The sequence below is a fragment of the Pipistrellus kuhlii genome, unplaced genomic scaffold, assembly GCF_014108245.1.
Source record: "Pipistrellus kuhlii isolate mPipKuh1 unplaced genomic scaffold, mPipKuh1.p scaffold_m20_p_3, whole genome shotgun sequence".
NCBI lineage: Eukaryota > Metazoa > Chordata > Mammalia > Chiroptera > Vespertilionidae > Pipistrellus > Pipistrellus kuhlii.
In genome coordinates, this window is record NW_023425529.1 from 160337289 (window position 1) to 160362219 (window position 24931).

At 43.1% G+C, this 24931-nt stretch overlaps 1 protein-coding gene across 15 annotated transcripts in view; it reads left to right on the forward strand.

Annotated features, from left to right (window-relative positions):
* ARHGEF7 (Rho guanine nucleotide exchange factor 7) overlaps positions 1–24931 on the forward strand; it is a 134289-nt gene that overhangs the window by 18906 nt on the left and 90452 nt on the right. For 10 of the 15 annotated variants that reach the window (XR_006742981.1, XR_006742982.1, XM_036459266.2 and 7 more), the window contains exon 2: positions 14183–14269. The exons of 1 other annotated variant lie outside the window; for it this stretch is intronic. Coding sequence is in view for 8 of the 14 variants with exons in the window: in XM_036459266.2 (XP_036315159.1) it covers positions 14183–14269 (87 nt within the window). In the remaining 6 variants the exon portion in view is untranslated. Of the gene's footprint in view, positions 1–13629; positions 13982–14182; positions 14270–24931 lie in introns of those variants that run through there. 4 more of the 15 variants (XM_036459283.2, XM_036459281.2, XM_036459282.2 and 1 more) reach the window with 2 other exon arrangements.

The window sequence follows — 24931 nt, forward strand, 5'->3', positions numbered from 1 at the left end:
TTCACTTTCACCAACTGTGATCAAGTAATTTATGGTTATTAATTAGTGTCATGGGTGTAGGTCCTTAATTCATTAATTTGCTGAACAAATAATAAGTGCTGGTTTATGCCAGCTGTGAGATATAGCACTCCTCCAAATAGCCCGAATACTATGCATATGGAGCACATATTTCATAGCTCAGGGAGATGCTCTGTATACATACATAGTACACAAGTAGATTACATAGTATGGGTGTTAGGTGTTATGGAGAGAAACAAGAGAGTGAGGAGGATGGGGAGGGCCAGCAATCAGGGCAATGTTGCAGTTTCACAACAGAAGTGACATTTGAACAAAGACTTGCTGAATATGAGGGAAGGTGTGGCGTGACTGGGAGAGGAGGATTTCAGGCAGAGGAAGTGCCTGTGCAGAGGTCCTGAGGTAGGAGGTAGCCTGGCAAGTCGGGGACAGCAGAGGCCAGTGTGAGTTGGGGGACAGGTAGTAGTTGGCCCATGAGGTCTCAGAGGGAACAAGGGAGCAGCTTATGCAGGGCCTGCTCTGCCATCATAAGGACTTGGACTTAAAAAAAAATTAATAGACTTTATTGTTTAGAGCAGTTTTAGGTTTCCGGAAAAATTGAGCAGGACAGAGAAATTCCATATATCCCTTCCCCATCTCCCAAGTTTACCCTGTTCTCAGTATCTTGACCTGTGGTACACTTGTTACAACTGATGAGCCAACATTGACGTATTATGAACTAAAGACCATAGTGTACATTGTGTTATACATTCTGAGCATTTGGACAAATCCGTATTGTCACTGCCCCCCAAATCCTCTGTGCTCTGCTTGTTCATCCCACACTCCCCCAAGCTCCTGGAAGCCCCCGATCGTTTTTACTGACTCTGTAGTTTTGTCTTTTCCAGGATGTCATTTAATTGGAATCATATAGCATTTTCAGATTGGCCTTTTCATTTAGTAATATGCATTTAAATTTCCTCAATGTCTTTTTTGTGGCTTAATAGCTCATTTCTTCTTAGTGCTGAATGGTCTTCTATTGTCTGGATGTACCACAGTTTGTTTATCCGTTAGCCTGCAGAGGACATCTTGATTACTTCCAGGTTTTTGGCAGTTTTGAATAAAGCTGCTATAAACATTTGTGTGCAGGCTTTTGCATGGACATACATTTTCAACTCATTTGGGTAAAGCAAATTTATTCAAGGAATGTGATTGCTGGGTCATATGATGAGAGGATGTTTAATTTTGTAAGAAACGGCTACACTGTCTCCCAAAGTGGCTGTACCATTCTGCATTCCTATTGGTCCACATCCTCACTAGCATTTGGTATTGTCAGTGTCGGACTGGTGCCTGATGGTGCATAGGGTAACCCCTTGTTTTAATTGCATTTCCCTAACCTTCTATGATTATAAAAGTGTAATATGCTAATTAGACTGGACATCCTTCTGGACTTCTGGATGATCTTCTGGATGAAGCAGGGGCTGCAAGAGAAGCTTGGGTCCTGGGTGCCAGAGGAAGCGGGTGCCGGCAGCGGGGGTGGGGCTGGAGGGGAAGGAAGGCCTCCTCTTGCACGAATTTTGTGCATCGGGCCTCTAATAACATATACTGTGGAGCACCTTTTCATATGCTTAGTTCCCATCTGTATATCTTCTTTGGTGTGGTGTCTGTTCAGGTGTTTTGCCCATTTTTGAGTTGGGTTGTCTTTGTTGTTGTTGTTGTTGTTATTTTTTTTATTGTTGACTTTTTTGTATGTTATGGGTACAGGTCCTTGATTGGATGTGTGTTTTGCAGATACCTCCTCCCAGTCTGTGGCTTGTCTTTTCATTCTCTTAAAGGACTTTGGCTTTTGCTGAGTGAAATGGGGCGCTTTTGAGGATTTTTGAGCACAGGAGAGATGTGACAGGTAAATTTTAAACGTGAAGTGAGACATTACAGTTATAGTAACATGGGAGAAATGTAATTCCTAAGTATACACTGGCAGCTTATTTTAACTGATGAATGTCAGTTCTTCGAAGTCAGTGGTCGGCAAACTGCGGCTCTCGAGCCACATGCGGCTCTTGGGCCCCTTGAGTGTGGCTCTTCCACAAAATACCACGTGCGTGCGCACATACAGTACAGTTGAAACTTCGTGGCCCGTGTGCAGAAGTTGGTTTTTGGCTCTCAAAAGAAATTTCAATCGTTGTACTGTTGATATTTGGCTCTGTTGACTAATGAGTTTGCTGACCACTGTTCTAAGTGATTTTTTTAAAAAACTTATTTCCCAAATATGGACAGCTACACATCTTCACAGCCACAGCCCTATCTTTTTCAGCCCACTCTCTGCTGACACTTAGGAGTGTTGAGAGAACGGTCTTTAGCCTTTTTATTAGAGTTACAATGAAAGTCTCAACTGGCTGCCGAGTTCGTGCAAGTGGCTTTTACAGAGCGAGTATTCCAAGCTGTGAGCATTCGCCTCGCCTTTCCCTCTAGGGAGGGTCTCAGCTGCTATTTATAGAGGCATGCTTCCCAGCAAATGCCCTCAGCTGTTTCCTACCCCCTTCCTTATTCAGGTTCTTTTTTAAGTGAAGGCTCCCTTTTGCTTCCCAGTTTCTCCCTAAAGTCAGCCAGCCCTCTTTCACAGGCTGCCATGTGGGTTAAAATAGAACTTTTTTCCTAGGTGGTCAGTGTTCCATCTTCCGGCTCCGAGGCTTTAACTTGCCTTCAATGCAGCTTCTCAGGCAGTTTAAACACAACAGCTCCTTTAGGCAGGAGGGACATACACAAGGCAGTGGGCTGCTCTCTAGCTCCCACTCTGGCCCCCCAGTTTCATTGTGTGTGGAGAGGCCATGGGAAAGGGGTTCAGAAGCAAGCATGAATAGCTAGGGTGGGACAAACGGGGACAGGCAGGCCTAAAACCCTCTGAGACACTGGAGAACATAGATGTAAACAGTGGGACATCCTCTGTGGCTGTAGGACAGCAGCTGGCATTTTAACCTGAGATGCCTTGGTCACAGGTAGGCCTGTTAGGTGGTGACACCCAACCACTACCGGCGTCCCATTCAGAGAGCTGACTGCAGGTGTTCCTCCCTCCTAGAAGGTTCTCGGTCCTGTTGCCACACTGACACTATAAGAACACACAGCAGCTGAAACCGGTTTGGCTCAGTGGATCGAGCATCGGCCTGGGAACTGAAAGGTCCCGGGTTCAATTCCGGTCAAGGGCATGTACCTTGGTTGTGGGCACATCTCCAGTAGGGGGTGTGCAAGAGGCAGCTGATCGATGATTCTCTCTCATCGATGTTTCTAACTCTCTATCCCTCTCTCTTCCTCTCTGTAAAAAATCAATAAAATATATATTAAAAAAAAAAAAAGAACACACAGCAATTCCTGCTCTAGATATTTTTTAGCACCTTCCCCCAGCCCACTAGCCTTTTCCATAGGCTTTCCCACGGATGGACAGCAGGAAGATACCACCCACCATTCTGACATGTGTTCAGCAGGAGGGGAAATGTGGGGCAGAGGATCAGAAACAACATAGACACTGGGCTGAAGGAGAAAATAAAAGCGGCTCAGATTTACAAAATGCTATGCCATCATATATGGGCTGTTTTCATTAGGTCACCAGCATGAGAATGGGAGAGGAAAAAAAAGATGGTTATTCATTTTTGAACAGGTGACAACTTCAGGTAAGGAAGTTCTCTGACCATGAGGCCCAATTTAAGTTGTCCCATGAATTCGTACTCTTCTGGTTTCTTGTATCAAGATCCTTCAAAGCATAGGAAATGGCTCTGATTAAGGAATGTTCTGAGACATTGACTGTGGCCCATCCCCTGAGCTTCTGCTTCCCTTGTGTACTGATCACAGCCAGAGAGCTCTCACTCGATTAATACACATCCGCCTGTGTTGACCTAACATTATTGGGGGAACAACATGTAACCTCAGTGGAGAAGTTTATTCTAGGTTGTCTGAGACAATGTTTTATGCTTACATTTAAAGAAAAATCCATTTTTGGCGATGGTATGAATTTGGATGGTTACACTACCATTTCTGAAGGACTTAAAATGTGGGAACCAAACCTCAGGGGACACATGAGTTAATTTAAGCTGGGCCTCTCCTTGACGTTTCACCATGTCTTGGATATCTGAATTTAGTTTGGGAACTGGGGATTTTGTACATTCGTGTTTCTTATTGCCCTTTATAACTTGGCTAGTTCCATACTGACATTTTATTTTTCCCCAGATGATTGCAGCATCCATGCAAGATTTGGGCTTTTGGATAGGTTGAAGAAAGAAAGCAAAAGAAAGATATATTCTGTTAAAGTCTTAAGTTTCTTTTAATAAACTACTTTTGATCCTAGGCTATGCATTTTAGGGAGATACGTAGCAACTAAATCCTTGCAATTTCTGCTGGGTGCTTCATTTGTTTCCCATTAGATTTAGAGGAAGGGCTGCACAGTAGGCTGCCGAGGGAGCACTATTGACCTACATTTCCACTCCGTTGAACATTACTAACTGTGAATGAGCAGAGCGCTATGGAAGTGCTCAATCCCTGACCAGCAGAGAGCAGCAATCTAATTAAAATAAAGCGGTGGCTGCCAGGTAATTAAAAATTAGATGAATCAATAAGTGCTAATTAGACTTTTAGAAGATGAGCTCCGGATTTTAAACAGAGCATTGCGTCTTGGCCTGGAGTGGTGGAGATTGGCCCTGCAGAGACCCCAACACACTGATGGCCCAGCTTGCTAATGACTGGGAAGGCACCGTGGGCTGAGCAGGACATTTGATTGGAGTTCTTCTTTTTTGTGTTAATCCTCACCCAAGGATATCTTTTCCACTGATTTTTAGACAGTGGAAGGGAAGGAATGAAGGGGAGAGAAGGAGAGAGAGAGAGAGGGGGGGGGAGAGAGAGAGAGAGAGAGAGAGAGAGAGAGAGAGAGAGAGAGAGAGAGAGAGAAACATTGATGTGAGAAAGACACATCAATTGGTTGCCTCCTGCAGCCCCTGGGGCCAGGATCCAACCCGCAACCCAGGTATGTGCCCTTGACTGGGAATTGAACCCAAGATACTTCAGTGCTAAGGCTGATGCTCTAACCATTGAGTAACACTAGTGAGGGATGCTGCTCCTTTAAAAAAAATATATTGGGTCGGCAACTAAGTAATTGCGGATTTTTAAAAGAAAATCAAAGAATTTTTTTATGGAACTAAATAACTTTATTCTGTAATGTATTGCCCATTTTGATCAATGACCTTTTGCCATCTTTCAGGCAGCATCATAATCCCACGTTCAAAAAACTTCTGGTTTTTATTAGCAAAAAACTGAATCAGGTACGATTTGACATCATCATCATTATTGAAATTTTTACCATTCAAGGAGTTTTGTAAAGATCGAAACAAAAAGTAATCAGATGGTGCAAGGTCAGGACTATATGGTGGATGTGGCAAAACATCCCAACCAAGCTCCATTAATTTTTGCCGAGTGACCAAAGATGTGTGTGGCCTTGCATTGTCATGATGGAATACAACACCTTTTCGATTTGTCAATTCGGGCCACTTTTCTTTAACTGCATTGTTTAATTTCGTTAGTTGTTCAATGTAGACATCAGAATTGATCATTTGGTTGGGTGGTAAGAGTTCAAAGTAGACAATTCCTTTGTAATCCCACCAAACTGATAACAAAACCTTCTTTTGATGAATATCAGCTTTTGATGTTGTTTGAGTTGGTTCACCTGGCCTGCTCCACGATCTTTTCCGCTTGATATTGTTGTAAACAACCCATTTTTCATCGCCAGTTATCAGTCGTTTTAAAAATGGATCATTTTCATTATGTTTCTTTGGCAAATCGCAGCTGCTAATGCGTTGCGTTAACTGTGATTCTTTCAGTTCGTGAGGAACCCATGTATCGAGTTTTTGAACATAGCCAAGTTGTTTTAAGTGATTTTCAATGCATGTATGTGATACATGAAGCTTCTCTGCAATCTCACGTGTTGTACTGTGACAGTCCTGAATTGATTATTGCTTTGATTAGGGCGTCATCAACTTCAACTGGACGACCAGAGCGTTTTTCATCTTTGAGTGAAAAATCACCAGAACGAAATTTGGCAAACCAATTTTGACACTGCCGTTCTTTTAAGGCTTCGTCACCATAAACAGCACATAACTTTTTATGAGCTTGGGATACGTTTTTCCCTTTGTGGAAATAAAAAAGCAAAATATGACAAAAATGTTCCTTTTGATTTTCCATTTTTCAACGAACGCCAAACAAAAACTACAAAACAGATCAAAAAACTTTTTTTACTGATTAACAGCTGAATAGCCAACTATCAAATAACAAAATGTGTTTTACACTTGTACTACGTCTGCAAACCTAAAAATTCAACTGAAGCCATATATATGTGAAACCCGCAATTACTTAGCTGCCGACCCAATATTTACTTAATCATACTTGCATGTGGTACAAAATTGAAAGAGTAAAAAAAAATTAAAGAGCAAATTTCCTTCTTTCCCTGTCTCTGCGCCCCATTTCCTTTCCCTGGAGGCAAGCAACCTCTGTTCAAAGTATCTAACATGTGCTTCCCTACATGCATTTTCTTCTTGCCTTTTCTTTCTTTCTTTCTTTCTTCCTTTCTTCCTTCCTTCCTTTCTTCCTTCCTTCCTTCCTTCCTTCCTTCCTTCCTTCCTTTCTTCCTTCCTTTCTTCCTTCCTTCCTTCCTTCCTTCCTTCCCTTCCTTCCTTCCTTCCTTCCTTCCTTCCTTCCTTCCTTCCTTCCTTTTTTTACACAAAAGGTAGCATGTAATAGGTACTATTCCCTATGTTCCTTTACCCTACTTCCTATAACACATGTGTCAAACACAAGGCCCGCGGGCCAAATCCGTCCTGCCAGGCCTTGCAATGTGGCCCGCACCGCGCTGTCATCACTGCACTCCGCTGCGTTTCCATCACAATGACAGTTTATGACTGTTCAGTAAACCATTCGGCCCGCGATTTAGGCTGGATTTTAGATTTTGGCCCCTTCTCTGATTGAGTTCGACATCCCTATCCTATAACATCTATAGTAATAAAAGGGTAATATGCAAATTGACTGAATGACCAAACAGCAGAATGACTGCCCAGACAACCTTCTAGATGACCAGACTATGACACCCACTGGTGCCAGGCCAGCCAAGGTGGGTGCAATGCAATTGGTCGGGGGGCCCGGCCATCACCCCATGATTGCCCTGCCCAGGCCACTGACCAGCGGGTGGTGGTGAGTGACCGGGACCACCCTCTGTGAGGGCAATCAATGGCAGAGCCCTGGCCAGGTGGGCGGGGCTTACCTCTTTGGGGTGACCGATAGTGAGGTTCCTGGACTGTGAGAGGGCACAGGTCAGGCTGAGAGACCCCACCCACCAAGTGCATAAATTTTGTGCAATGGGCCTCTAGTATCTATTATATAAAAAGCTTGTGGTCATCACGCCATCACACCGTAACAATCAATCAGCAGGAGGCTGCATGTGTGGCAGGCGTGCGTGGCTGGGTGGGGACTTGACTCTGGAGGACTTGACCAGAGGCTCGGGTGGGTTTCTGGGTCCCGCCTCCTACAGCGGCAGCAGAGGTGGGCCTCTTTCTGGGTCCCACTTCCCATAGGACTCTGGGTCCTGGGTCTTGTGTGATTTTGTGCGCTGGGCCCCTAGTCAGTGTACAAAACTGCCTCTTCTTAAAAGACTGTGTGATGGGAGGTGTTGTTTTGTGGAGGTCCTATAATTGATTTAATCCTTTTTCTAAATTATATCCCATCTTCTGCTGGGACACTGGCTTTTGTTTTTAACTATACCTACCACCAGGAAACTAAATAGGTTTGGGTCACAGCAGAAAACAGCTTGCTAAACAGAGGTGGTTGGAAGAGTTTAATAAAGAGGCTATTTACAAAGTGTGGGCAGGGATAAGGACAGCCTTCTAAGATGTGGAAGTATCCTGGGAAGCCACTGCCTCCCTAGGGCCTGAAGGGAAAAATGGGGGAAGCAGGTTCCTGGAGCCAGTGAGAGCTTTAGCCATAGAAGGCTCCTGACAGGGGCTGTGGTCTTCAGTCAGGGAACACAGCCAGTGGTGTGATGGTAAAGGCTTACCAATGGGCTCTGTGGTGAGGATCCCTGGTTTGTAGTGTTTGTTGGTTCCTGTGGTGTAAACACTTCCATCATATCTGATTCCAAGTCCCCAAGGTGATGGTACTGAATGCAGAGTTGGGGTGGGAAGCGCATAGTCAGAGCTTGTGAGAAGCTCTAGCACATCCCTGCAGCTCAGGGTGGCTGCCGGCCTGGTTCCTGTGAGGACCACCAGTTGGCTGAATTCCACCAGAAACCAATGCACTGGGGGAGGGAGCCAGTTGCTGCAGTCCTCACAGGTCAGCATCCTGGAGCACAGAGCAGGTTGGTGATAGGTCAAGCTGAATAATTTTGGGCAGGTCATCTATAAAAAAAAAAAGATCTGCCTTGAATGTAGAATCTTTTTACACTAAGGTTCTCTCACTTCCCCTTGATTAGTGAATTCATTGGCCTAAGTGGGTAGATCATTTAGTCATGTTTGCTGACTATTTCATGGGACATGCTGTGAGCCCCTGCACTCAAGAAGTTTATGTCCAACAGGATAAGATAAGACACTCATCAGTAGGTCCAGCTGCATGGTGGGGGCTGCAGACAGAACCACAGGTATTCAGAAGAGGTGATTCTTTGTAGTTGGAGCGATGAGGCTGTTGTTGGTGGCAGAGACCTGGGGAGACCTTTGTTCTGTAGTTGGGAATTGTTTTGCCAATGGGGGAAAAACAGAATATTTCTTCTTATTATTATTATTTTAAATTAATTGATTTATTTTATTGATTATGGTCTCACATAATTGTCCTTATCCCCCCCATTCCCATTCCCAATCCTCTCCCTACATATGCCCCCAACCCCCTGTTGTCCATGGCCCATATGCATGCACAGAAGTCCTTTGGTTGATCTCTTTCCCTTACCCCCACACTTCCCTACTTTCCCTCTGAGGTTTGAAAGTCTGATCGCTGCTTCTCTTTCTCTGGGTCTTTTTTGTTCATCAGTTTATGTTGTTCATTATTTCCTCTAGATGTGTGAGATCATGTGATCCAAGAAATACCCTTGTAATAACTTAAACTGAGACAAACCATAATGGTTATGCTGAGAGGCAAATGAATCAGTCTGTACAGAAGATTTCTTGAATAGCTGCCTACTTATACCACTACTTCCCTAAATATGGTCCTGGTACCATCAGCATCTTTGGGACCTTGTCAGAAATCCAAATTCTTGGGTTCCACCCCAAACTTAAACTCTGTGAGAGGTCCTAGTAGTCTGTTACTCCAGGTGATTCTGATGCATGTGTCCATTTGAGAAATAACTGTTATAATGCATCAGTGGTTCCAAATCAGCTGCAAATCAGTCAGATGGAGAATTTCAAACACACAAACACACACACACACACACACACACACACACACACGACTTATGGGCTATATTTTATTTATTTATTTATTTATTTATTTATTTATTTAAAATATATTTTATTGATTTTTTACAGAGAAGAAGAGAGAGGGATAGAGAGTTAGAAACATCAATAAGAGAGAATCATTGATCAGCTGCCTTTTGCACACCCCCGACTGGGGATGTGCCCACATGCCCTTGATGGGAATCAAACCTGGGACCTTTCAATCTGCAGGCCAACGCTCTATCCACTGAGCAAAACCAGTTTTGGCTGGGATGTATTTTAGACCTATTCAATCAGAATCTGTGAGAACTAGGGTCCTGGGAGTTAAGTGTTTCCCAGATAGTATAAACTGTCTAGGTTTTCTATACTCTCGATCTGAGTTGTGGTAACACTGAACTTGTTACCACAGAGAACTGCCTATTCTCTTTTCTCATGCACTTTTTCTCTCTACACTTAAGACTCTCTGAACACTTTCAGAGTCAGAGAGAATGCAGCTGCCTTAGTTGGCGCTTTGTGTGGACTGAGGGTGGAGCTGGTTCTCAGTGTGGTGTGGGTATTAGAGAGGAGAGGAAATTGAACAGCTGTGGTGGTCGCTGAAGTCTGACCTTAATATCGCTTCAGGACTTAGTTTTGTAGCAAATTCTGAACATCAGACACACCCTTTATAAAATATTTAATACAAAAGCTGTATTTGAAAGGAAAATTACAATAATTTTCGGACTGTCTCTGATTAGAGTTCTTGATGGAAAAGCCTAGTTCAGTGGCCGGCAAACCTCGGCTCGCGAACCACCTGTGGTTTGTGAGCCACAGTTTGCCGCTCTGTTGACTAATGAGTTTGCTGACCACTGGACTAGACTAAATGTTACCGTGTAGTTGGAAGCTATGAGGATTAGGCAACCGTGGCATGTTGTGTGCAAAGACAGTGGCCACTGGCCTAGTTTATTAGAATTGAATAACTAATGCTTGGAATTGCAGCTCAGGGATTTCTATTTCTACTCAGGGATTTCTACTACTAATCAAACTGTTAACTGATGGCTTTAAAATGTATTTATGATAGATTATATGTGGACTTTGGCTGTGCAACTCTGAAGGCTTCAAAGAATCAAGTTACATCATAAAACTCCTTTCATTTCAACATACAGGTTTCCTCTGCTATCGGAGTGTAGAGCATTCCTCTGAAACCTTTCGTCAGCTGTAGTGCATCAAGTGAAAAAGCCACAACCTTAGCACACATCTTGCTAATGGATGCATTAAATCAGAATAAAGCACAAACGCGCACACAGTTCATAGGTACGGCAGCATGTTGCTGAGATGTTGAGTGTAGTTCCCTGGGAAGAAGCTTGGGGTTCCTACTCTTGCTTCTCTGGGTGTGAGCTGCATCTATAATTCCTTGCTATAAAACAAATGCTGAATGCTATTTTTTGTGCTGAGAGGTTGGATGAGAAATGCAGTATTTAGGGGGACATGAAGAGAACTTCTGTGTCAGGGTGGGCATTTTTGAGTTTTTAAGTGACAATGGAATGGAACATTATCCAAAATGAACAAAACCCTGAAGGCAAGGTTTTTGCCATGGAGATAGCATTCAGCTTGAGATGAAGCAGTTGTGGAACCAATTCCAGAAAATTCCGGTCTCTACCCATGCTTTTTTGTTCCACCTCCAATGGGGACTGGCATAAGGTTCAGGTTTTTCTCCTCTAAGTGCTATTGGGTTTTGTGCTCTGTGTACCATTATTTGTTTGCACTTGAAGTCACCTTGACATTGGCACACAATAGCAAGGTTGCACGGGTCTTTGCATGATTTAAAGCCAGAGGGTTTGGAAGCCATTTGCATTGCATAGGTCCATTTGCCAACATTCTTGTAGAACAAGTCTGTATCCTCAGCATTGAAAACCTGCTCTTCCATATAGCCCTTTTCATGTATAATGCTTAGCAGATATTTTTAAAAATTCTTCTGCAGCATCCAGATCTGTAGGATCTGCTTTGCCTGCAAATTTAACATTTTTCCATGTGGTACCTATCACCTTTTGAAACCTGCAAGCCAGCCTGCACTAGCTGAAAAAGGTTTGATATTTCTTCACCCGGGGTAACATGACTGTAATTTTCTTTGGCCTGTAGCCTCATAACAAAGCTGTCTACTACACTCTTTTTATTGGTTGTCATCTCAGAAATCCACAAATTTAGTTGCTTTTCCATTGCTGTATCACACACTTGTTACTTTAGCACTTTCTGGAACAGCCGCATGCATAGATTTGCAAATCTTTTTTTTTTTTTAATGGATATATTGTTTTGTTGATTTCTTAACATTGAATTCATGGCCAACAGTATTATAATTCAGGTCTGAATGAAGCTTATCTAACACATATTTTCTCTGTAAGATACATTACAGATTCTTGTGCTTAGGAACCCTAGGCAGTGCTTTAATACTGCTACTCTTGGGGGCCATTTAAAATGATGAAGTCAACAAAAATGTAACACTAGTGAAAGGACATTTTCTTATATTCTGAGCTAAAGCAAGATGGTGCAGTGCATGGCCTTGGTACATGTTTATCTGGAGATGTGTGCATAAAGCAATTCAAAGTTTCCACTTCTATGTACATGTTCATAATGACTGAGAAAGTGTGGCAAATACTGATTTTGGGGTTACACATGCATTTTATCTAGTAGACAAATTTGAAAATAGAATCAGTGAATGAGGACCAACTGTATTTATATGGGTCTCTTGCAAAAAGTGTTATCAGTAACATTTTCAAGCACAAATATATATAATTTTAGAATACAATTTTGTGGATCAAGTGGGAAGGCAATAAATTAAAGGAGAAATAAATTAAGGTGAAATTTCTGACTTTTAAAGAAGAGCATGTTCATAATTTTTTTCTAGATGGAAGATGGGTATTATATCTTGTATTGAGAGTCATCCTTTTCCCATATAATAAAAGCCTAATATGCAAATTGACTATACAGCAGAATTGGTCATTATGACAGGCACTGACCACCAGGGGGCAGACGCTCAATGCAGGTCAGTGTGCCTCCACAGGGGGAGCGCTGCTCAGCCAGAAGCCAGGCTCAGGGCTGCTAAGTGCAGTGAGTGGTAGTGATGGGAGCCTCTCCTGCCTCCGCTGCAGGCAGGTGGTAAGGAGCCGGGGTCTGGAGGGATGTCTGACATCACCAGAGGGATCCTGGACTGTGAGAGGGTGCAGGCTGGGCCGAGGGACCCCCGCCCCATGCATAGGATGTCATAACCTAATACTTTGCAACTATTTAACATGAATACTTTATATGTTAACTACACACTTGGAACATAGATTTTCAAATTTTTTTTTTTTTTAGGGAGAGGAGCAAAATGAACTAGGAGGAAGCTTTGGTTTTTATGTTCTACTCTACTGTCGACAAAAAAAAACCCAACCCAAATCTGTTAAAATTTGGAGGGAAATATGTTGGCACTTTCTTTAAATTTTTAAATTATAGGGGAAGAAAAGTTACATTTCCTCCCTCTTCACACCTCTCAACATGCTGATTTTGTTTTGATTTGTAATTCTAAAAGACCTGAGCACTTTGAAATGAAACCACAGTATTCGAGAGACCTGATGGAATGTCCTAATTTCTCCCTAGAGAACAGTACAAAAAAGCCTGAATGTCCTAAAAATGCTAGAAATCTGGATGATGATTTGGTGTAACTGCCAAAACAGTCTTCATATACAGCAAAAAGCTCTTCTGATGTCTCTGGCTTTTCCCTCGATTTTCCTTGTAACTGGTACTGTTCCTGGTTTCCTTCATGTTTCTGACCTTGGGAGGCTGTCCATAATTATTTACTTGTGTGACCAGTGGCCCCCACACTTCTACCTAGGACCAAGCACCAGGCAGTCTGCGGAGCCGCCCTCCTGCTCTTCACCTGTGGTGGAGGCCACATGGGCCACTATTTCCCTCCAGCTGACTTACTCGCTGACTGTGTAATCGGCTATTTTCGTTAATCATTCATGAAGCACAGGCTCTGTATTTGGGAAAAGAAACGTTGCACTGTAATCCCAATATGCATAATTTATGTTGCTAATTATTTTAAACCATCGTATTAAAATGCTAACTCCACCCTCCCCTGAGCTCACGGTGGGGAAGAACTGAAGAAACACTGGGTTCTTTACAGCCCCTTCGGGGTTGCTCAAGCCACCGAGGCCGGGTTCCCCCGCGTTCCCCTGGACCGGGCAGTCCGTGCCCAAGGGGGCCGTGTCTGAAGTGGAGCACCAGGTGCCGGGAGGAGGAGGAGGGCGCTCGTGGGCCGGGCCAGGTGGGCCGGTCTGAGGATGAGGACCAGGTGCCGGGAGGAGGAGGAGGGCGCTCGTGGGCCGGGCCAGGTGGGCCGGGTCCGAGGATGAGGACCCGACAGCGAGAAGAGGCGGTCTCGCGTGGGGCCAGGTGGGCGGCCAGACTGAGGACCGGAAGCGGGCGCGCGGGGGGCCGTGCGGGGCGCGGCCTGAATACGTCACTTCCGGCGCTCGCTCCAGTTCCTGGTGAGGGAAGGGGCCCGAGATTGGTGCATCCCGGAGGAAGGAAAGAGGGTGCGGAGAGGCGGCGGCTGGCCGGGCGAGCGAGCGAGCGAGCGTGCGGTGGGGGCGGCCGGGGGCGCTCTGGGCCGCCGGGTTCTCCCGCCTCGGGGGAACCTCCCTGCCTCCGGGGCCGCGGCGGGGTGACCTGGGGGCGCGGTGCGGCCCCCCGCGGTGCTCGGCGTCCGTGCTCAGCGGCTGTGCTCTGTGTTGCAGGTCTACCCGGATCCGCGCAGCGAGAGCGAGTGTCTGAGCAACATCCGCGAGTTTCTGCGAGGCTGCGGGGCCTCCCTGCGCCTGGAGGTGAGCTGCGGGGCGCGGGCGGCGGCGGGGCTCGGGAGCCCGGGGGGCCAGCGAGCGGCGCCCCGGGGTGTGAGCTCGGCCCCCGGGCGGGGAGGAGCCGCTGGACCGACTCTAAAGTTGGCCCTCTTTGCGGTGAGGAAAAAATGGGTCCAGTAGCTTGGGGTGCAGGTGACACATTTTCGACAGCTGCTTGTTACGGGCGCGACCTGATTCCTTGGCACTTGCCTCGGCTGTACCTGCTGCTAGGGTTCCGCCGGCGACCCGCAGCCGGGCCTGGGTCAGCGCTGCAGAGTGCCTGGAAGGGGGCGAGGCACCGCCGGGCAGCAGTAACACGGGTCCCAGCCCTCTTCCAGCCTCACTCCTCCGTGTGTTTCTTTTCTTCCACGAATTAGGTGTTTTTCCCTCTAACAGTTGATGGTTAGATCAGAGACACGCCAACCTGTGTCTTGGGGAGGACGCTGGGCGGTGTGTGTCTTTTCCGTGTCGCTGAAGGTTTTGTCACTGCATTATCTACGGCCTTTCAGGGGATGCTCTCTGGAAACTTCTCCTTTTCATCTTATTTTAACATGTGATTTGCCTTCATCTTGGGGTAGTGCTTTAGGTCCAGAAATCCAGCTGGGCACTTATTTCAAAATTACAGACTGATGTGGCTCTAGTTAGTCCTGTGCTTAACTGTTAACCGGAGAATTCCCTTTTTAATTTCGCAACGTACAACGGGCGCTTACTCTTTCACTAGGATGTGTCAGTACGTCACACCCAGCGGACGTAATTTTATATTATTATTTTTTAAATTTATACTTAATTAAAATAAATGAAATATATATATTTTCGTTTATTTATATTTAAAGCACAAAGTAAAATACAAAATTACAAATAAATAGAAAAGAATACCAACAAAAAAATGGAAACATCGAATTAAAAAATTATAAATTTTACAAACAATTATAAAGATTACAGCCGAAGCCGGTTTGGCTCAGCGGTAGAGCGTCGGTCTGCGGACTGAAAGGTCCCAGGTTTGATTCCGGCCAAGGGCATGTACATTGGTTGAGGGCACATCCCTGGTGGGGGATGTGCAGGAGGCAGCTGGTTGATGTTTCTCTCTCATCGATGTTTGTAGCTCTCTCTCCCCCTTCCTCTCTGTAAGAAAATCAATAAAATATATTTTAAAAAAAAGATTACAAAAAATATATACCGTCCCTCTCAGGGCGCAACATATATTTCAAGGACGTATTCATATGTCCTACTTGTTCCCGACAGTGTTTATGTTTGACGTATTTATAGGTCCCACTCGGTTAACAGGTTAAATCTTGTGCTCCTCTGGCTTCTCTGCGCTACCACACTCTTGGCCTTTGTTTCCTTATCTGAGAACTGAGTGAAATATTGAGCTCCCAGCTAACAGTGTGTGAAAGCATCTCTGACGGAACCTGTTATGTAAGATGGATCCATAGTGGTTTTCTGTCCAGTCTTTTATTGTAGGTTTCTTAGGGGAAAAGCTAGAAGTCATTCCCTCTATGAGGGAAGGCTGTAAGGGAAGCTTATCTGTTGTTTGAAATCAGATACGTAGACATTCATAGAGATGGAAATATTGTTTTTATGAATGATTGTAAACTGAGACATTTTATTGTTGGGAGTATTTGATGTCTGCGAGGAAACCTTGCACAGATGTGGGAGAAGGTTTAGAATGGAGATTCCAAAGACCATGTCATTTTATCATTGCATTTCCCTGTTGGGCTGTGATGATATGCTTTGCTGGTAGCAATTTTTGCTTTTTCTTTACTTTTCTTGTGGAATTTTATTTTCCTCTTCAAACTAATGAGTTTTGTTTATATAGTACATTTGAAACCCGGTTTGCACATTAAGATTATAATCAGATAACTTCAGTGTAAGTCTTGTAAAGCATTGCCTTAAAAAAAAAAAGTTGTGTTAAAAAAAAATCCTCATCCTTACTTTTCTATAATTGAGAGTGTTTTTATAGATGTATTAGAAAAGTTTGTTCACTGACATATCCCAAGTATCTACAACAGTGCTGGGCACATAGTAGACCTTCAGTAAACATTTGTAATTGATTGATGAGCTTGAAGTTTAGTTGATAGCATTATTTTTTTAAGGTAAAGGGAAATTATGTTTTATTTTGTGCTGTTTTTAAAGAGTAAATATCTCTTTCATTAAATTTAAAATACAGGCAGATTTTGTTAGCATTCTATCAAGGGTCAGTTGTAAGACACACTTAAAACTCCTAATTACATTACAGATAATAAAAATAAAACAGCACGTCAGAAACCTCATAAATGGTTTGTCACTCTGATTTTTATGAAGTTACCCTGAAAAAGGAGTTTGTATGGACCCAACTTGGGCTTCCAGCTTGTTCTCACCTGTGGTGTGAAGGAACAGGACTGTTTCCTAGAAGATGGCGTTGCTCTTAGATAAAGTGCAGCAGTTTCCCAATGATTTCATTTTATTTCCCTTCACATCTTATTTATTTAATTTCCCCCATTGGCCATTTATACCCCATTCCCTCTTCTACCCGCACCCTCCTTCAACATCTGATCTCTTGAATTGTAGATTAGTTTTTGTATAGTTAAAAGTTTCAAGGTACTTTGTTCCAGGGGTTTGTTTAGACTTATTTGTAACAGACTGTCTGATTTTGGTAGATGTATTTGCTTGTTTGCCATCATTTTAAACTATCCCAAGATTTTTTAAAGAAAAAGAGGTACTGAATATCGTGGTTACTTTATCAGTTATTTCAGTTGCATATACATCATAATTAGCTATAGAAAATCCCCCAAGAAGTTGTTCTTATTATCAAAGGAGTTTTAATTTTAAAGGAATATTGTACAGTTTGTGTTTGTTGCATGAATAGAGCAGAAAATAGAGAATTGTAAGAAAAAATAAAAATTGTGTACTGCCACATCTAAAGATAACCAGTGTTAAAATTACTGTATATATTTGCATTCCTCCCCTCTTTACACAAATATAAAAATACTTAAAAAGTATTCATGACATCATTGTATACATAATGTTTTATAACATGCTTAACATAATGGGACTGTTTTCTCATGTTAAATATTTGTCTGCTTATTTTTAAAAGGTGCTCATAATTCCTAGTGACGAGTCTCAATTTTGGACATAGAGGTTATTTCTAAGTTTTCATTATTGTAAACATTGAACTGTGCAGTGGACATTTCTTTATAAAATCCTTCATCATTATCTTTTTTTTTTTCCATTTCAATGAATCTTTATTCAGATTATTACAATTGTTCCTCTTTTTTACCCCCCATAGCTCCCCTCAACCCGGTTCCCACCCCACTCTCTGCCCTTAACCCCCCTCTCACTGTCTTCATCCATAGGTGTACAATTTTTGCCCAGTCTGTTCCCACACCCTCCATACCCCTTTCCTCCCGAGAATTGTTAGTCCACTCCCTTCCTATGCCCCTGATTCTAATATATTCACCAGTTTATTCTGTTCATCAGCTTTTTTATTTACTTGATTTTTAGATTCACTTGTTGATAGATATGTATTTGTTCATAATTTTTATCTTTATCTTTTACTTCTTCTTACCTCTTCTTATAATACTGGTTTGGTGGTGATGAACTCCTTTAGCTTTTTCTTATCTGTGAAGCTCTTTATCTGATCTCCATTTCTGAATGATAGCTTTGCTGGATAGCGTAATCTTGGTTGTAGGATCTTGCTGTTCATCACTTTGAATATTTCTTGCCACTCTCGTCTGGCCTGTATAGTTTCTGTTGAGAAATCAGTTGACAATCGTATGGGTGCTCCCTTGTAGGTAACTAACTGCTTTTCTCTTGCTGCTTCTAATATTTTCTCTTTGTCTTTTGCTTTTGGCATTTCAATTATGATTTGTCTTGATGTGGTCCTCTTTGGATTCCTTTTGTTTGGGGTTCTGTGGGCTTCCTGGACTTGTAAGTCTGTTTCTTTCACCAGGTGGGGACGTTTTCTGTCATTATTTCTTCAAATAGGTTTTCAATATTTTGTTCTCTTTCTTCTTCTGGAACCCCAAAAATTTGGATATTGGTATGCTTGAAGTTGTCCCAGAGGCTCCTTACACTATCTTTATATTTTTGGATTCTTTTTTTCTTTATGCTTTTCCTGTTGGGTGCTTTTTGCTTCTTTGTATTTCAAATCTTTGACTTGATTCTTGTGATCCTCTAGTCTGCTGTTGGATCTTTGTACATTGTTTTTTACTTCAGTCAGTGTATGCTTAATTTCTAGTTGGTCCTTTTCCTTATCCTCGAGGGTCTTACTAAATTTATCGGCCTTTTCTAGAAAATTCTTGAAAAACCTTATAACCATGGTTTTGAACTCTATATCCAGTTGTTTGTTCTCCTCCATTGCTTTCATTTGTGTCCTCATTCTTTGTCTTTGCATTTTGGCTGCTTCCCTGAGTTGATAGAGTGGCTTTGTGTGCTAGGTGTCCTATAGGGCCCAGTGGCTCAGCTTCCCCAGTTACCTGAAGTGGACACTTTTGGAGCACCCCTTTGTGGACTGTGTGCACAGTCTTGTAGTTAAGTCTTTGATTGTTGTTAATATCACTGGGAGGAATTGACCTTCAGGCCAACTGTGTCTACCATGGGAGAACTCCTGTGCTAGAGACACACTTATGGGGAAAGACTTGCTTCAGTGGAGGTTTAGTGCTCACTGAGTCTGCCCCCTGAGTGTGTCCCTTGTGAGGAGATGTAATCTGGATGGTCTACTCTGACCACTGGGTACACTGGCTCTTGGATCTCCAAGGAGGTGCTAATTTAGCCTCTGCCTGAGACCGCCCAGCAGGAGCTACGGAGAGATGTGCAGATTTCTTTGTTTGGGTTTTGGAGGTGCCCAGATGAGGCCCAGCTGTGAAGCAATGCAAGCTGCCGAGGGGCCTTGGGCCTTCTTTTGGATGTTCTGGGTCTCACTGACTCAGTTGCAGTTTGTTAGATAAGTTTAGTTTTCAAAGTACCAGGCCATTCTTATGCAAAAGCTGTGGTGGGGCAGGATCTCAGGGAGGAGCAAACAGCAATGGCTTCCGGTCAGCCCTGCCCTAAGAGGTGCCTGGGTCTCAGTGTCCGTGGTAATCGCTGCAAGCACCTCTGAGAGATAGCTGCCCTATAGTCCCGCCCGTTGCCAGATGGTCCAATTTTTCCCCATATGAGTCTGGGTCCCTAGAGTCTTGCCCGGAACTGGAGTTCAGAGCAGTCAGGAGCTTGTGTCTTCTTTCTGCTGGACAAGGACAGCCGCATATCAGTTGCCAGCCCTCTTCGCGTGTTTGGGCCTCTGTACCTCTGCCTTCTGCAGCTCCTGTGATTTCAGTGTGCTTTTCTCTTTTCTTCTAGTTGTAGAATTTCCACTCAGCCAGCCTTTCTATGGTTCTTGGTGATGTTCATTTTGTCTTGTAGTTGTAGTTTTAAAGTTGTGCGAGGCAGCAGTTCAGGTGTTTACCTATGCTGCCATCTTTGTTTCTCCCTCCATCATTATCTTTTAAGGAGCCATTCCCTGATAGGGCACTGCTAGGCCAAAGGTAGGAGCTTTTAAAAGATTTTGAACACTTCACTGCCAAATGTCCAGATATTTTTATTCCTTTGCCCAGTTAGGATATGAGAGCTCTACTCCTTTCCAGGCCTGTGACTGCCTGTATTTATTGTGTTTTCTCTTCACACAGGAAGATGGAAAACACCTTTTCATCCTTGTATTGTTGTCTGTGCCTGTATACTTATGTGCATGGTAAACTAAGGCAAATGTAAGGCACTCATAATTTCTTGCATTGGATGTTTCAAAGAGGATGTAAAAGAAAAGCTGCTAGAATAGAAAACAAAAGTTGAAAACCTCAGACATTTGCAGTTACTTTTCAGCTTTCTCACGAGTAACAGCTTTGTGCTGGCCAGTGGCATTCTGTGGCTGCTCTGTGTAAGTGGGAACTCTGGCTGGAAGCGCACCTGGGGACTGCAAAGGTGCTGATTTCCCTTTGTGTGTGAATGATGTCATTTTCACTTTCTCTCTTCAAGGTGAGTGTACAAAAAGATGTTCTGGCGGGCTCTGCAGTATTGTAATCAGCTGAACTGATTTAGTGAGTTAGGGTGAGGTTTTGGGAAAGAAATTGCCTTACACATTCTTAAACACTTACCTTTCCTGTGTGCTTCTGAAGGACAAACTCTCAATTCTCTTCTAGATTTTTAGCCAACGTTATGATTGAGATTTCATCCAAAGGAATGTTTTAAAATACTATTAAAATAACATAATCTGGCCAGTGTTGCCCAGTGGTTAGAGTCAGCCCGCACACCAAGGGTCTGTCTCAGTTTTGATTCCCAGTCAAGGGCATGTATTACAGGCTCAATCCCCTGTCCTGGTTGGGATATGTGGGAGGTATGATGTGTTTCTTTCACATCGATGTTTTTCTCCCTCTTTCTCTCCCAACTCCTCTCTATTCCCTGTCTCCCCTCCCTCTGTCCTTTCCACTCTTTCTAAAACTCAATGGAAAAAAATATCCTCGGGTGAGGTTTAAGAAAAAAAAAAAAAATTGAAATAATTAACACATGCTTATTTGGAAAATTAAAACTTATTTATGTAGGCTTACTTAAAATTATTTTTTATTGATTTTAGAAAGAGGAAGGAAGGGGGAGAGAGAGAAACATCAATGAGAAATAAACCTCTTTTGGCTGGCTCTTGCACATACCCTACTGGGGATGGAGCCTGCAGCCTGGGGATGTGCTCTGATCTGGAATTGAACCCTCGACCTCTCAATGCTTGGGAAGACAATCAACTGAGCCACACTGGCCAGGGCAAAGAATTTGAATAGACAAAAGTATATCTATAGTCTTTTCCTTAGGGATGGCATGCGTCACCCAAGTGTTACCTTCGTTTTAGATTTAGACAGATAGTTAAACTGTATACGATAGCTTTGCATTGAAGGTGTTTTAGGCCACAGAGCAGTCGTCTTAGCTAGTCATCTTCTGTATCATTGACTCGGTGGTAAGCTGAAAATGGTAGGTAATGACATAGTATTTATTGATGGACCTACTGTATAAATTTTGAAGTCAGTTTATTTATGCCTTTACCAGAAATTGCCTTTCAAAAAAATTGAAATGTTTTGTCATTAAAAAAGGGTCATTTGAGAGGTGAAAAGGGTATTCTCTGAACATTTTGTAGGTACTTAAAAGCAAAGAAAGCCAAATTCTACTCAGGTACTATAATTTTATTTTAATTTTTCCTGGCAAAAATTGTCAAAGTTGACTGTCTTATATTTTATTTAGTTCCTATCAAACTGTCTTGAATGGTGAGCAGTTAGTCATTTCTGTGTCTAGGCTGCTTTTCCAGTGTGGAAAACTAGACCTTTCCCTCTATTTCAGATGTTTGGGTGCCTCATTGTCTAGATCATATAATGCAAACTACATCTGTAACTTAAAGATTTCCATTGACATTTAAAAAGTAAAAAGAAACATGAAGTTAATTTTAATAATGCATTCTTATTAATCCACCATATCCATAATGATGTTCTTTCAATGAATAGTTAATCTAAGACTATTAATGAGCTTGTTAAGTCTTTAAAATCTTGTGTATATTTGTCACACAGCATATCTCAGCTGTGGATTAGCAACATTTCAAGTGCTCAACAGCTCACGTGGCAAGTGGCCTCACACTGGACAGTGCAAGTGCAAATCTAGATCATTGAACAGGCTGGAGAAATACAGTCCTCTTTAAAATTAAATGACAGTAACATTTGTTGAGTACAAATTATGTGCTAGACATTTTATATATACTATTTTGCTTAAACCCCCCAAATACCCTGCAAAGAAGATGTTGCTTTCCCCATTTTGCAGTTGAGATTGACACATCAGATGGTTAAGAGGTCACAGGTCATCGGTCAGCAAGTGAGAGAGTCAGGATTTGAACTTGGATCCAGTGGTTCTTCCAAGTATGTTGACACCTGGACTGAAGGTAGTTGAACTATTTAATGATTATAAGGCAGTACTGTTAGCCTGACTCCGAGCAAGGAACATAGGCAAGTTGTCAGGAAAATTCAGCTGATGGCAGGACAGGCCTTGTGGATGTGTGACCTTTGTAGGCAGTCAGGGCCCTGCACTTGGTTTAATGCTCTGCTGTCCCTCTCTGAAATTCTTAAGATTTATTCAACAAAAGCTCTGCATTTTCTGTTTGTGCTGGAACATGCAAATTGTATAGTTGGATCAGCCTAGTGGCATTAATCTTAGAGGTGTATAGTGGATAACAAGAATAAGTAACATTTTCTGAGTGTTTATGTCCTGGACCCTGTTCTAAATGTGTATTAAACTCAATTTTTAAGCAGCTCTATGAGGTTGTGTCATTATTATCCCCAAATTATAATTAGAAAACTAAGGCATTGGGATGTAGGGCATCTACCCAAGGTCCAGAACATCCCACTGTTCCACCTCAACCAGAGGACTCCTGAACAGTGAAGACCCCGAGGAATTCCTGAAGGGACCCAGGAATTAGAATAAGTTGGAAGTAAGTGTAAAAAAGGACAATGTGAAGGCAGCTCACATATTTTAAGTTCCTGTTATCTGTTGTAATAAGGCTAAAGTCCAGGCAGGCCTGGTAAGCCTAATAAATTGTGTTCCTCATCCCAGGCAAGAGGAGGAGGAGGAACAAGAATAAGACACGGTAAATTATCATCTCAGTTCACATCCATGCTTGCTGTGAGAGTGCTTCCACTGCTAGGAAGTCAAGATAGTATCTTTTGTGCAGCTTCCCAGGCAGTCACAATTCCACCTGCCTGTCAGTAATAATGACAGGAGGTAATTAATATAGACTCAAGAGTTTTGTCTTTATAAGCTAGGGGTGGGGAACTTCTGGCCCTGCCAAGGCAACTGCAGGTGGGACTTGAAATTCAAGAAATCTAGGAGCTTTTTTTTCATAGCAACATAATTTTTAAATCGACAATTTTGTACGTACTGTGAATGATATTATAAATACCCAAATATCCCTCGGCAGAAAAAAGGTTCCCCTCCTGGGTAAAAAGGATCCTTTTGAGAAAGTCATCCTCTGGTGTTGGGATGATAAGAAGGTGGAAAGTGGGGCTAGTGTGCATTTCCCAGTGGGAGAACCTCAGGGTGAAAGGGAAGAGAGAAACTCTGGTGTCTAACTTTTCCAGTGCCTTCATAAAGGGGACTTAGCTAGAGCTGAGCATCAGGCCAGATAGCTAACGTTTCTGCAAAGCCAGGATTGTAGTATTCAGTGAAACTTCTACCTCTTTCACTAGCTACCGGTTTAATAACAGGGCCTCACCCATGATTCTAATCTTCCTGTGAAAAGCCCTTGAGGAGGGACTCAGATACTTCAGGTCTGCCTGCTGGGCCTCCTTGGGTAACTATGCAGATCTTTTCAACGCAGCTGGTCAGGCTCACTTAAGAGTTGTATAACTCAAGTCTTAACTAGTTATTCAGCAAGTACTGGTGTTACTTAATACGTGCAATAAAATAGGCTGTTTTGCCACCATGAGAATACGACCTCGGCTAGAGGCATAGGTCTTAGAGGACACCAAGGGCATATCATCAGGTTGCATTTAAAAACTTCCTTTTATTCAAGTAAGAGGTGTACATAGCATATTCCAAGCCTTAGAAGCACACAGTTCCTACCTCTCCTATCCCGGAAGTAAAATTTAACACGTGGCTCTTTCTCTTGGTCTTTACTTTGGTATTTATTCCACTAATTGAGCCTGCTGTGTGTCTTCTCATGTAGTGTTGCCACCTGTGGGATAGCCCCTGTGGCTTCCAGCCCAGGGTCCTGCCAGCCTGTCTGTTCCTGATCTCCATCATTCAGAGGGTCCGGCTCAGGAGCCTGGCCATAGTAGTGGGTGGTTCTCATGACTTGAACCCTTTCCACTTCTTCTGGCCCTCCTACGTGCTCTTGGACTTAGTATTTCCAGGAATGTCAGACTATTTGAGATGTCCGAATGGTACTTGTTAATGGTTTCATTTTTCAAATAGTGGCATGGGTCCTGTGCCAGGTGCTGTTCTGGTGGCTTCCCCTGTATTATCTTGTAGTGACTTTCACATTAGAAAAGAAACTGAGCTAGAGATGTTTAGGAACAGAGCCATGCTTCCTCAGCTACTGGGCGGTGTGGCCAGGTTCAAACAGGGAGCCCGGCTGTGCCTGCATCTCCCGCGGAGGCTGTTGCTGATGCCCGTCTGTCTCTGTGCCAGGAGCCCCTTGAGGTGGCCATCTGCACGGTTTTCTGCTTTGAAGCTGGCCATCCTCAACTCTGCTGTCACTTGCAAGGTCTTTCAGACTGTTTCTGCTGTTTGCCTCTGCCTGTGACACCTTTATCACAGCCATTACTTGTACTTGTGTCTCCCTGGTTTGCAGATTGTACATCTTTGTTTAATATTTGAGTTTTAATGTCTGTCAATTAACAGACACTAAATAGATATTTGTTGAATTGGTAAAAACCCTATGGGGTGCCCCATCTAGGCCATTGGTAAAGGGGCTCAGCATGTCTGTAGAGTCCCATCTGTTCTCTCACAAGTTAGCCTTTTCTCTCCACCTCCCACCTCATGCACATTTTTTACTCTTCTTCTCAACGCTCAAATTTTTATTTTATTCTTTCACGGCATGGTTTTATGAACTACATCTAGCTAAAATATAACTGAGAAAGTCACCATTTTTTCTCAATTTATGAAGTAGGTGTCTGC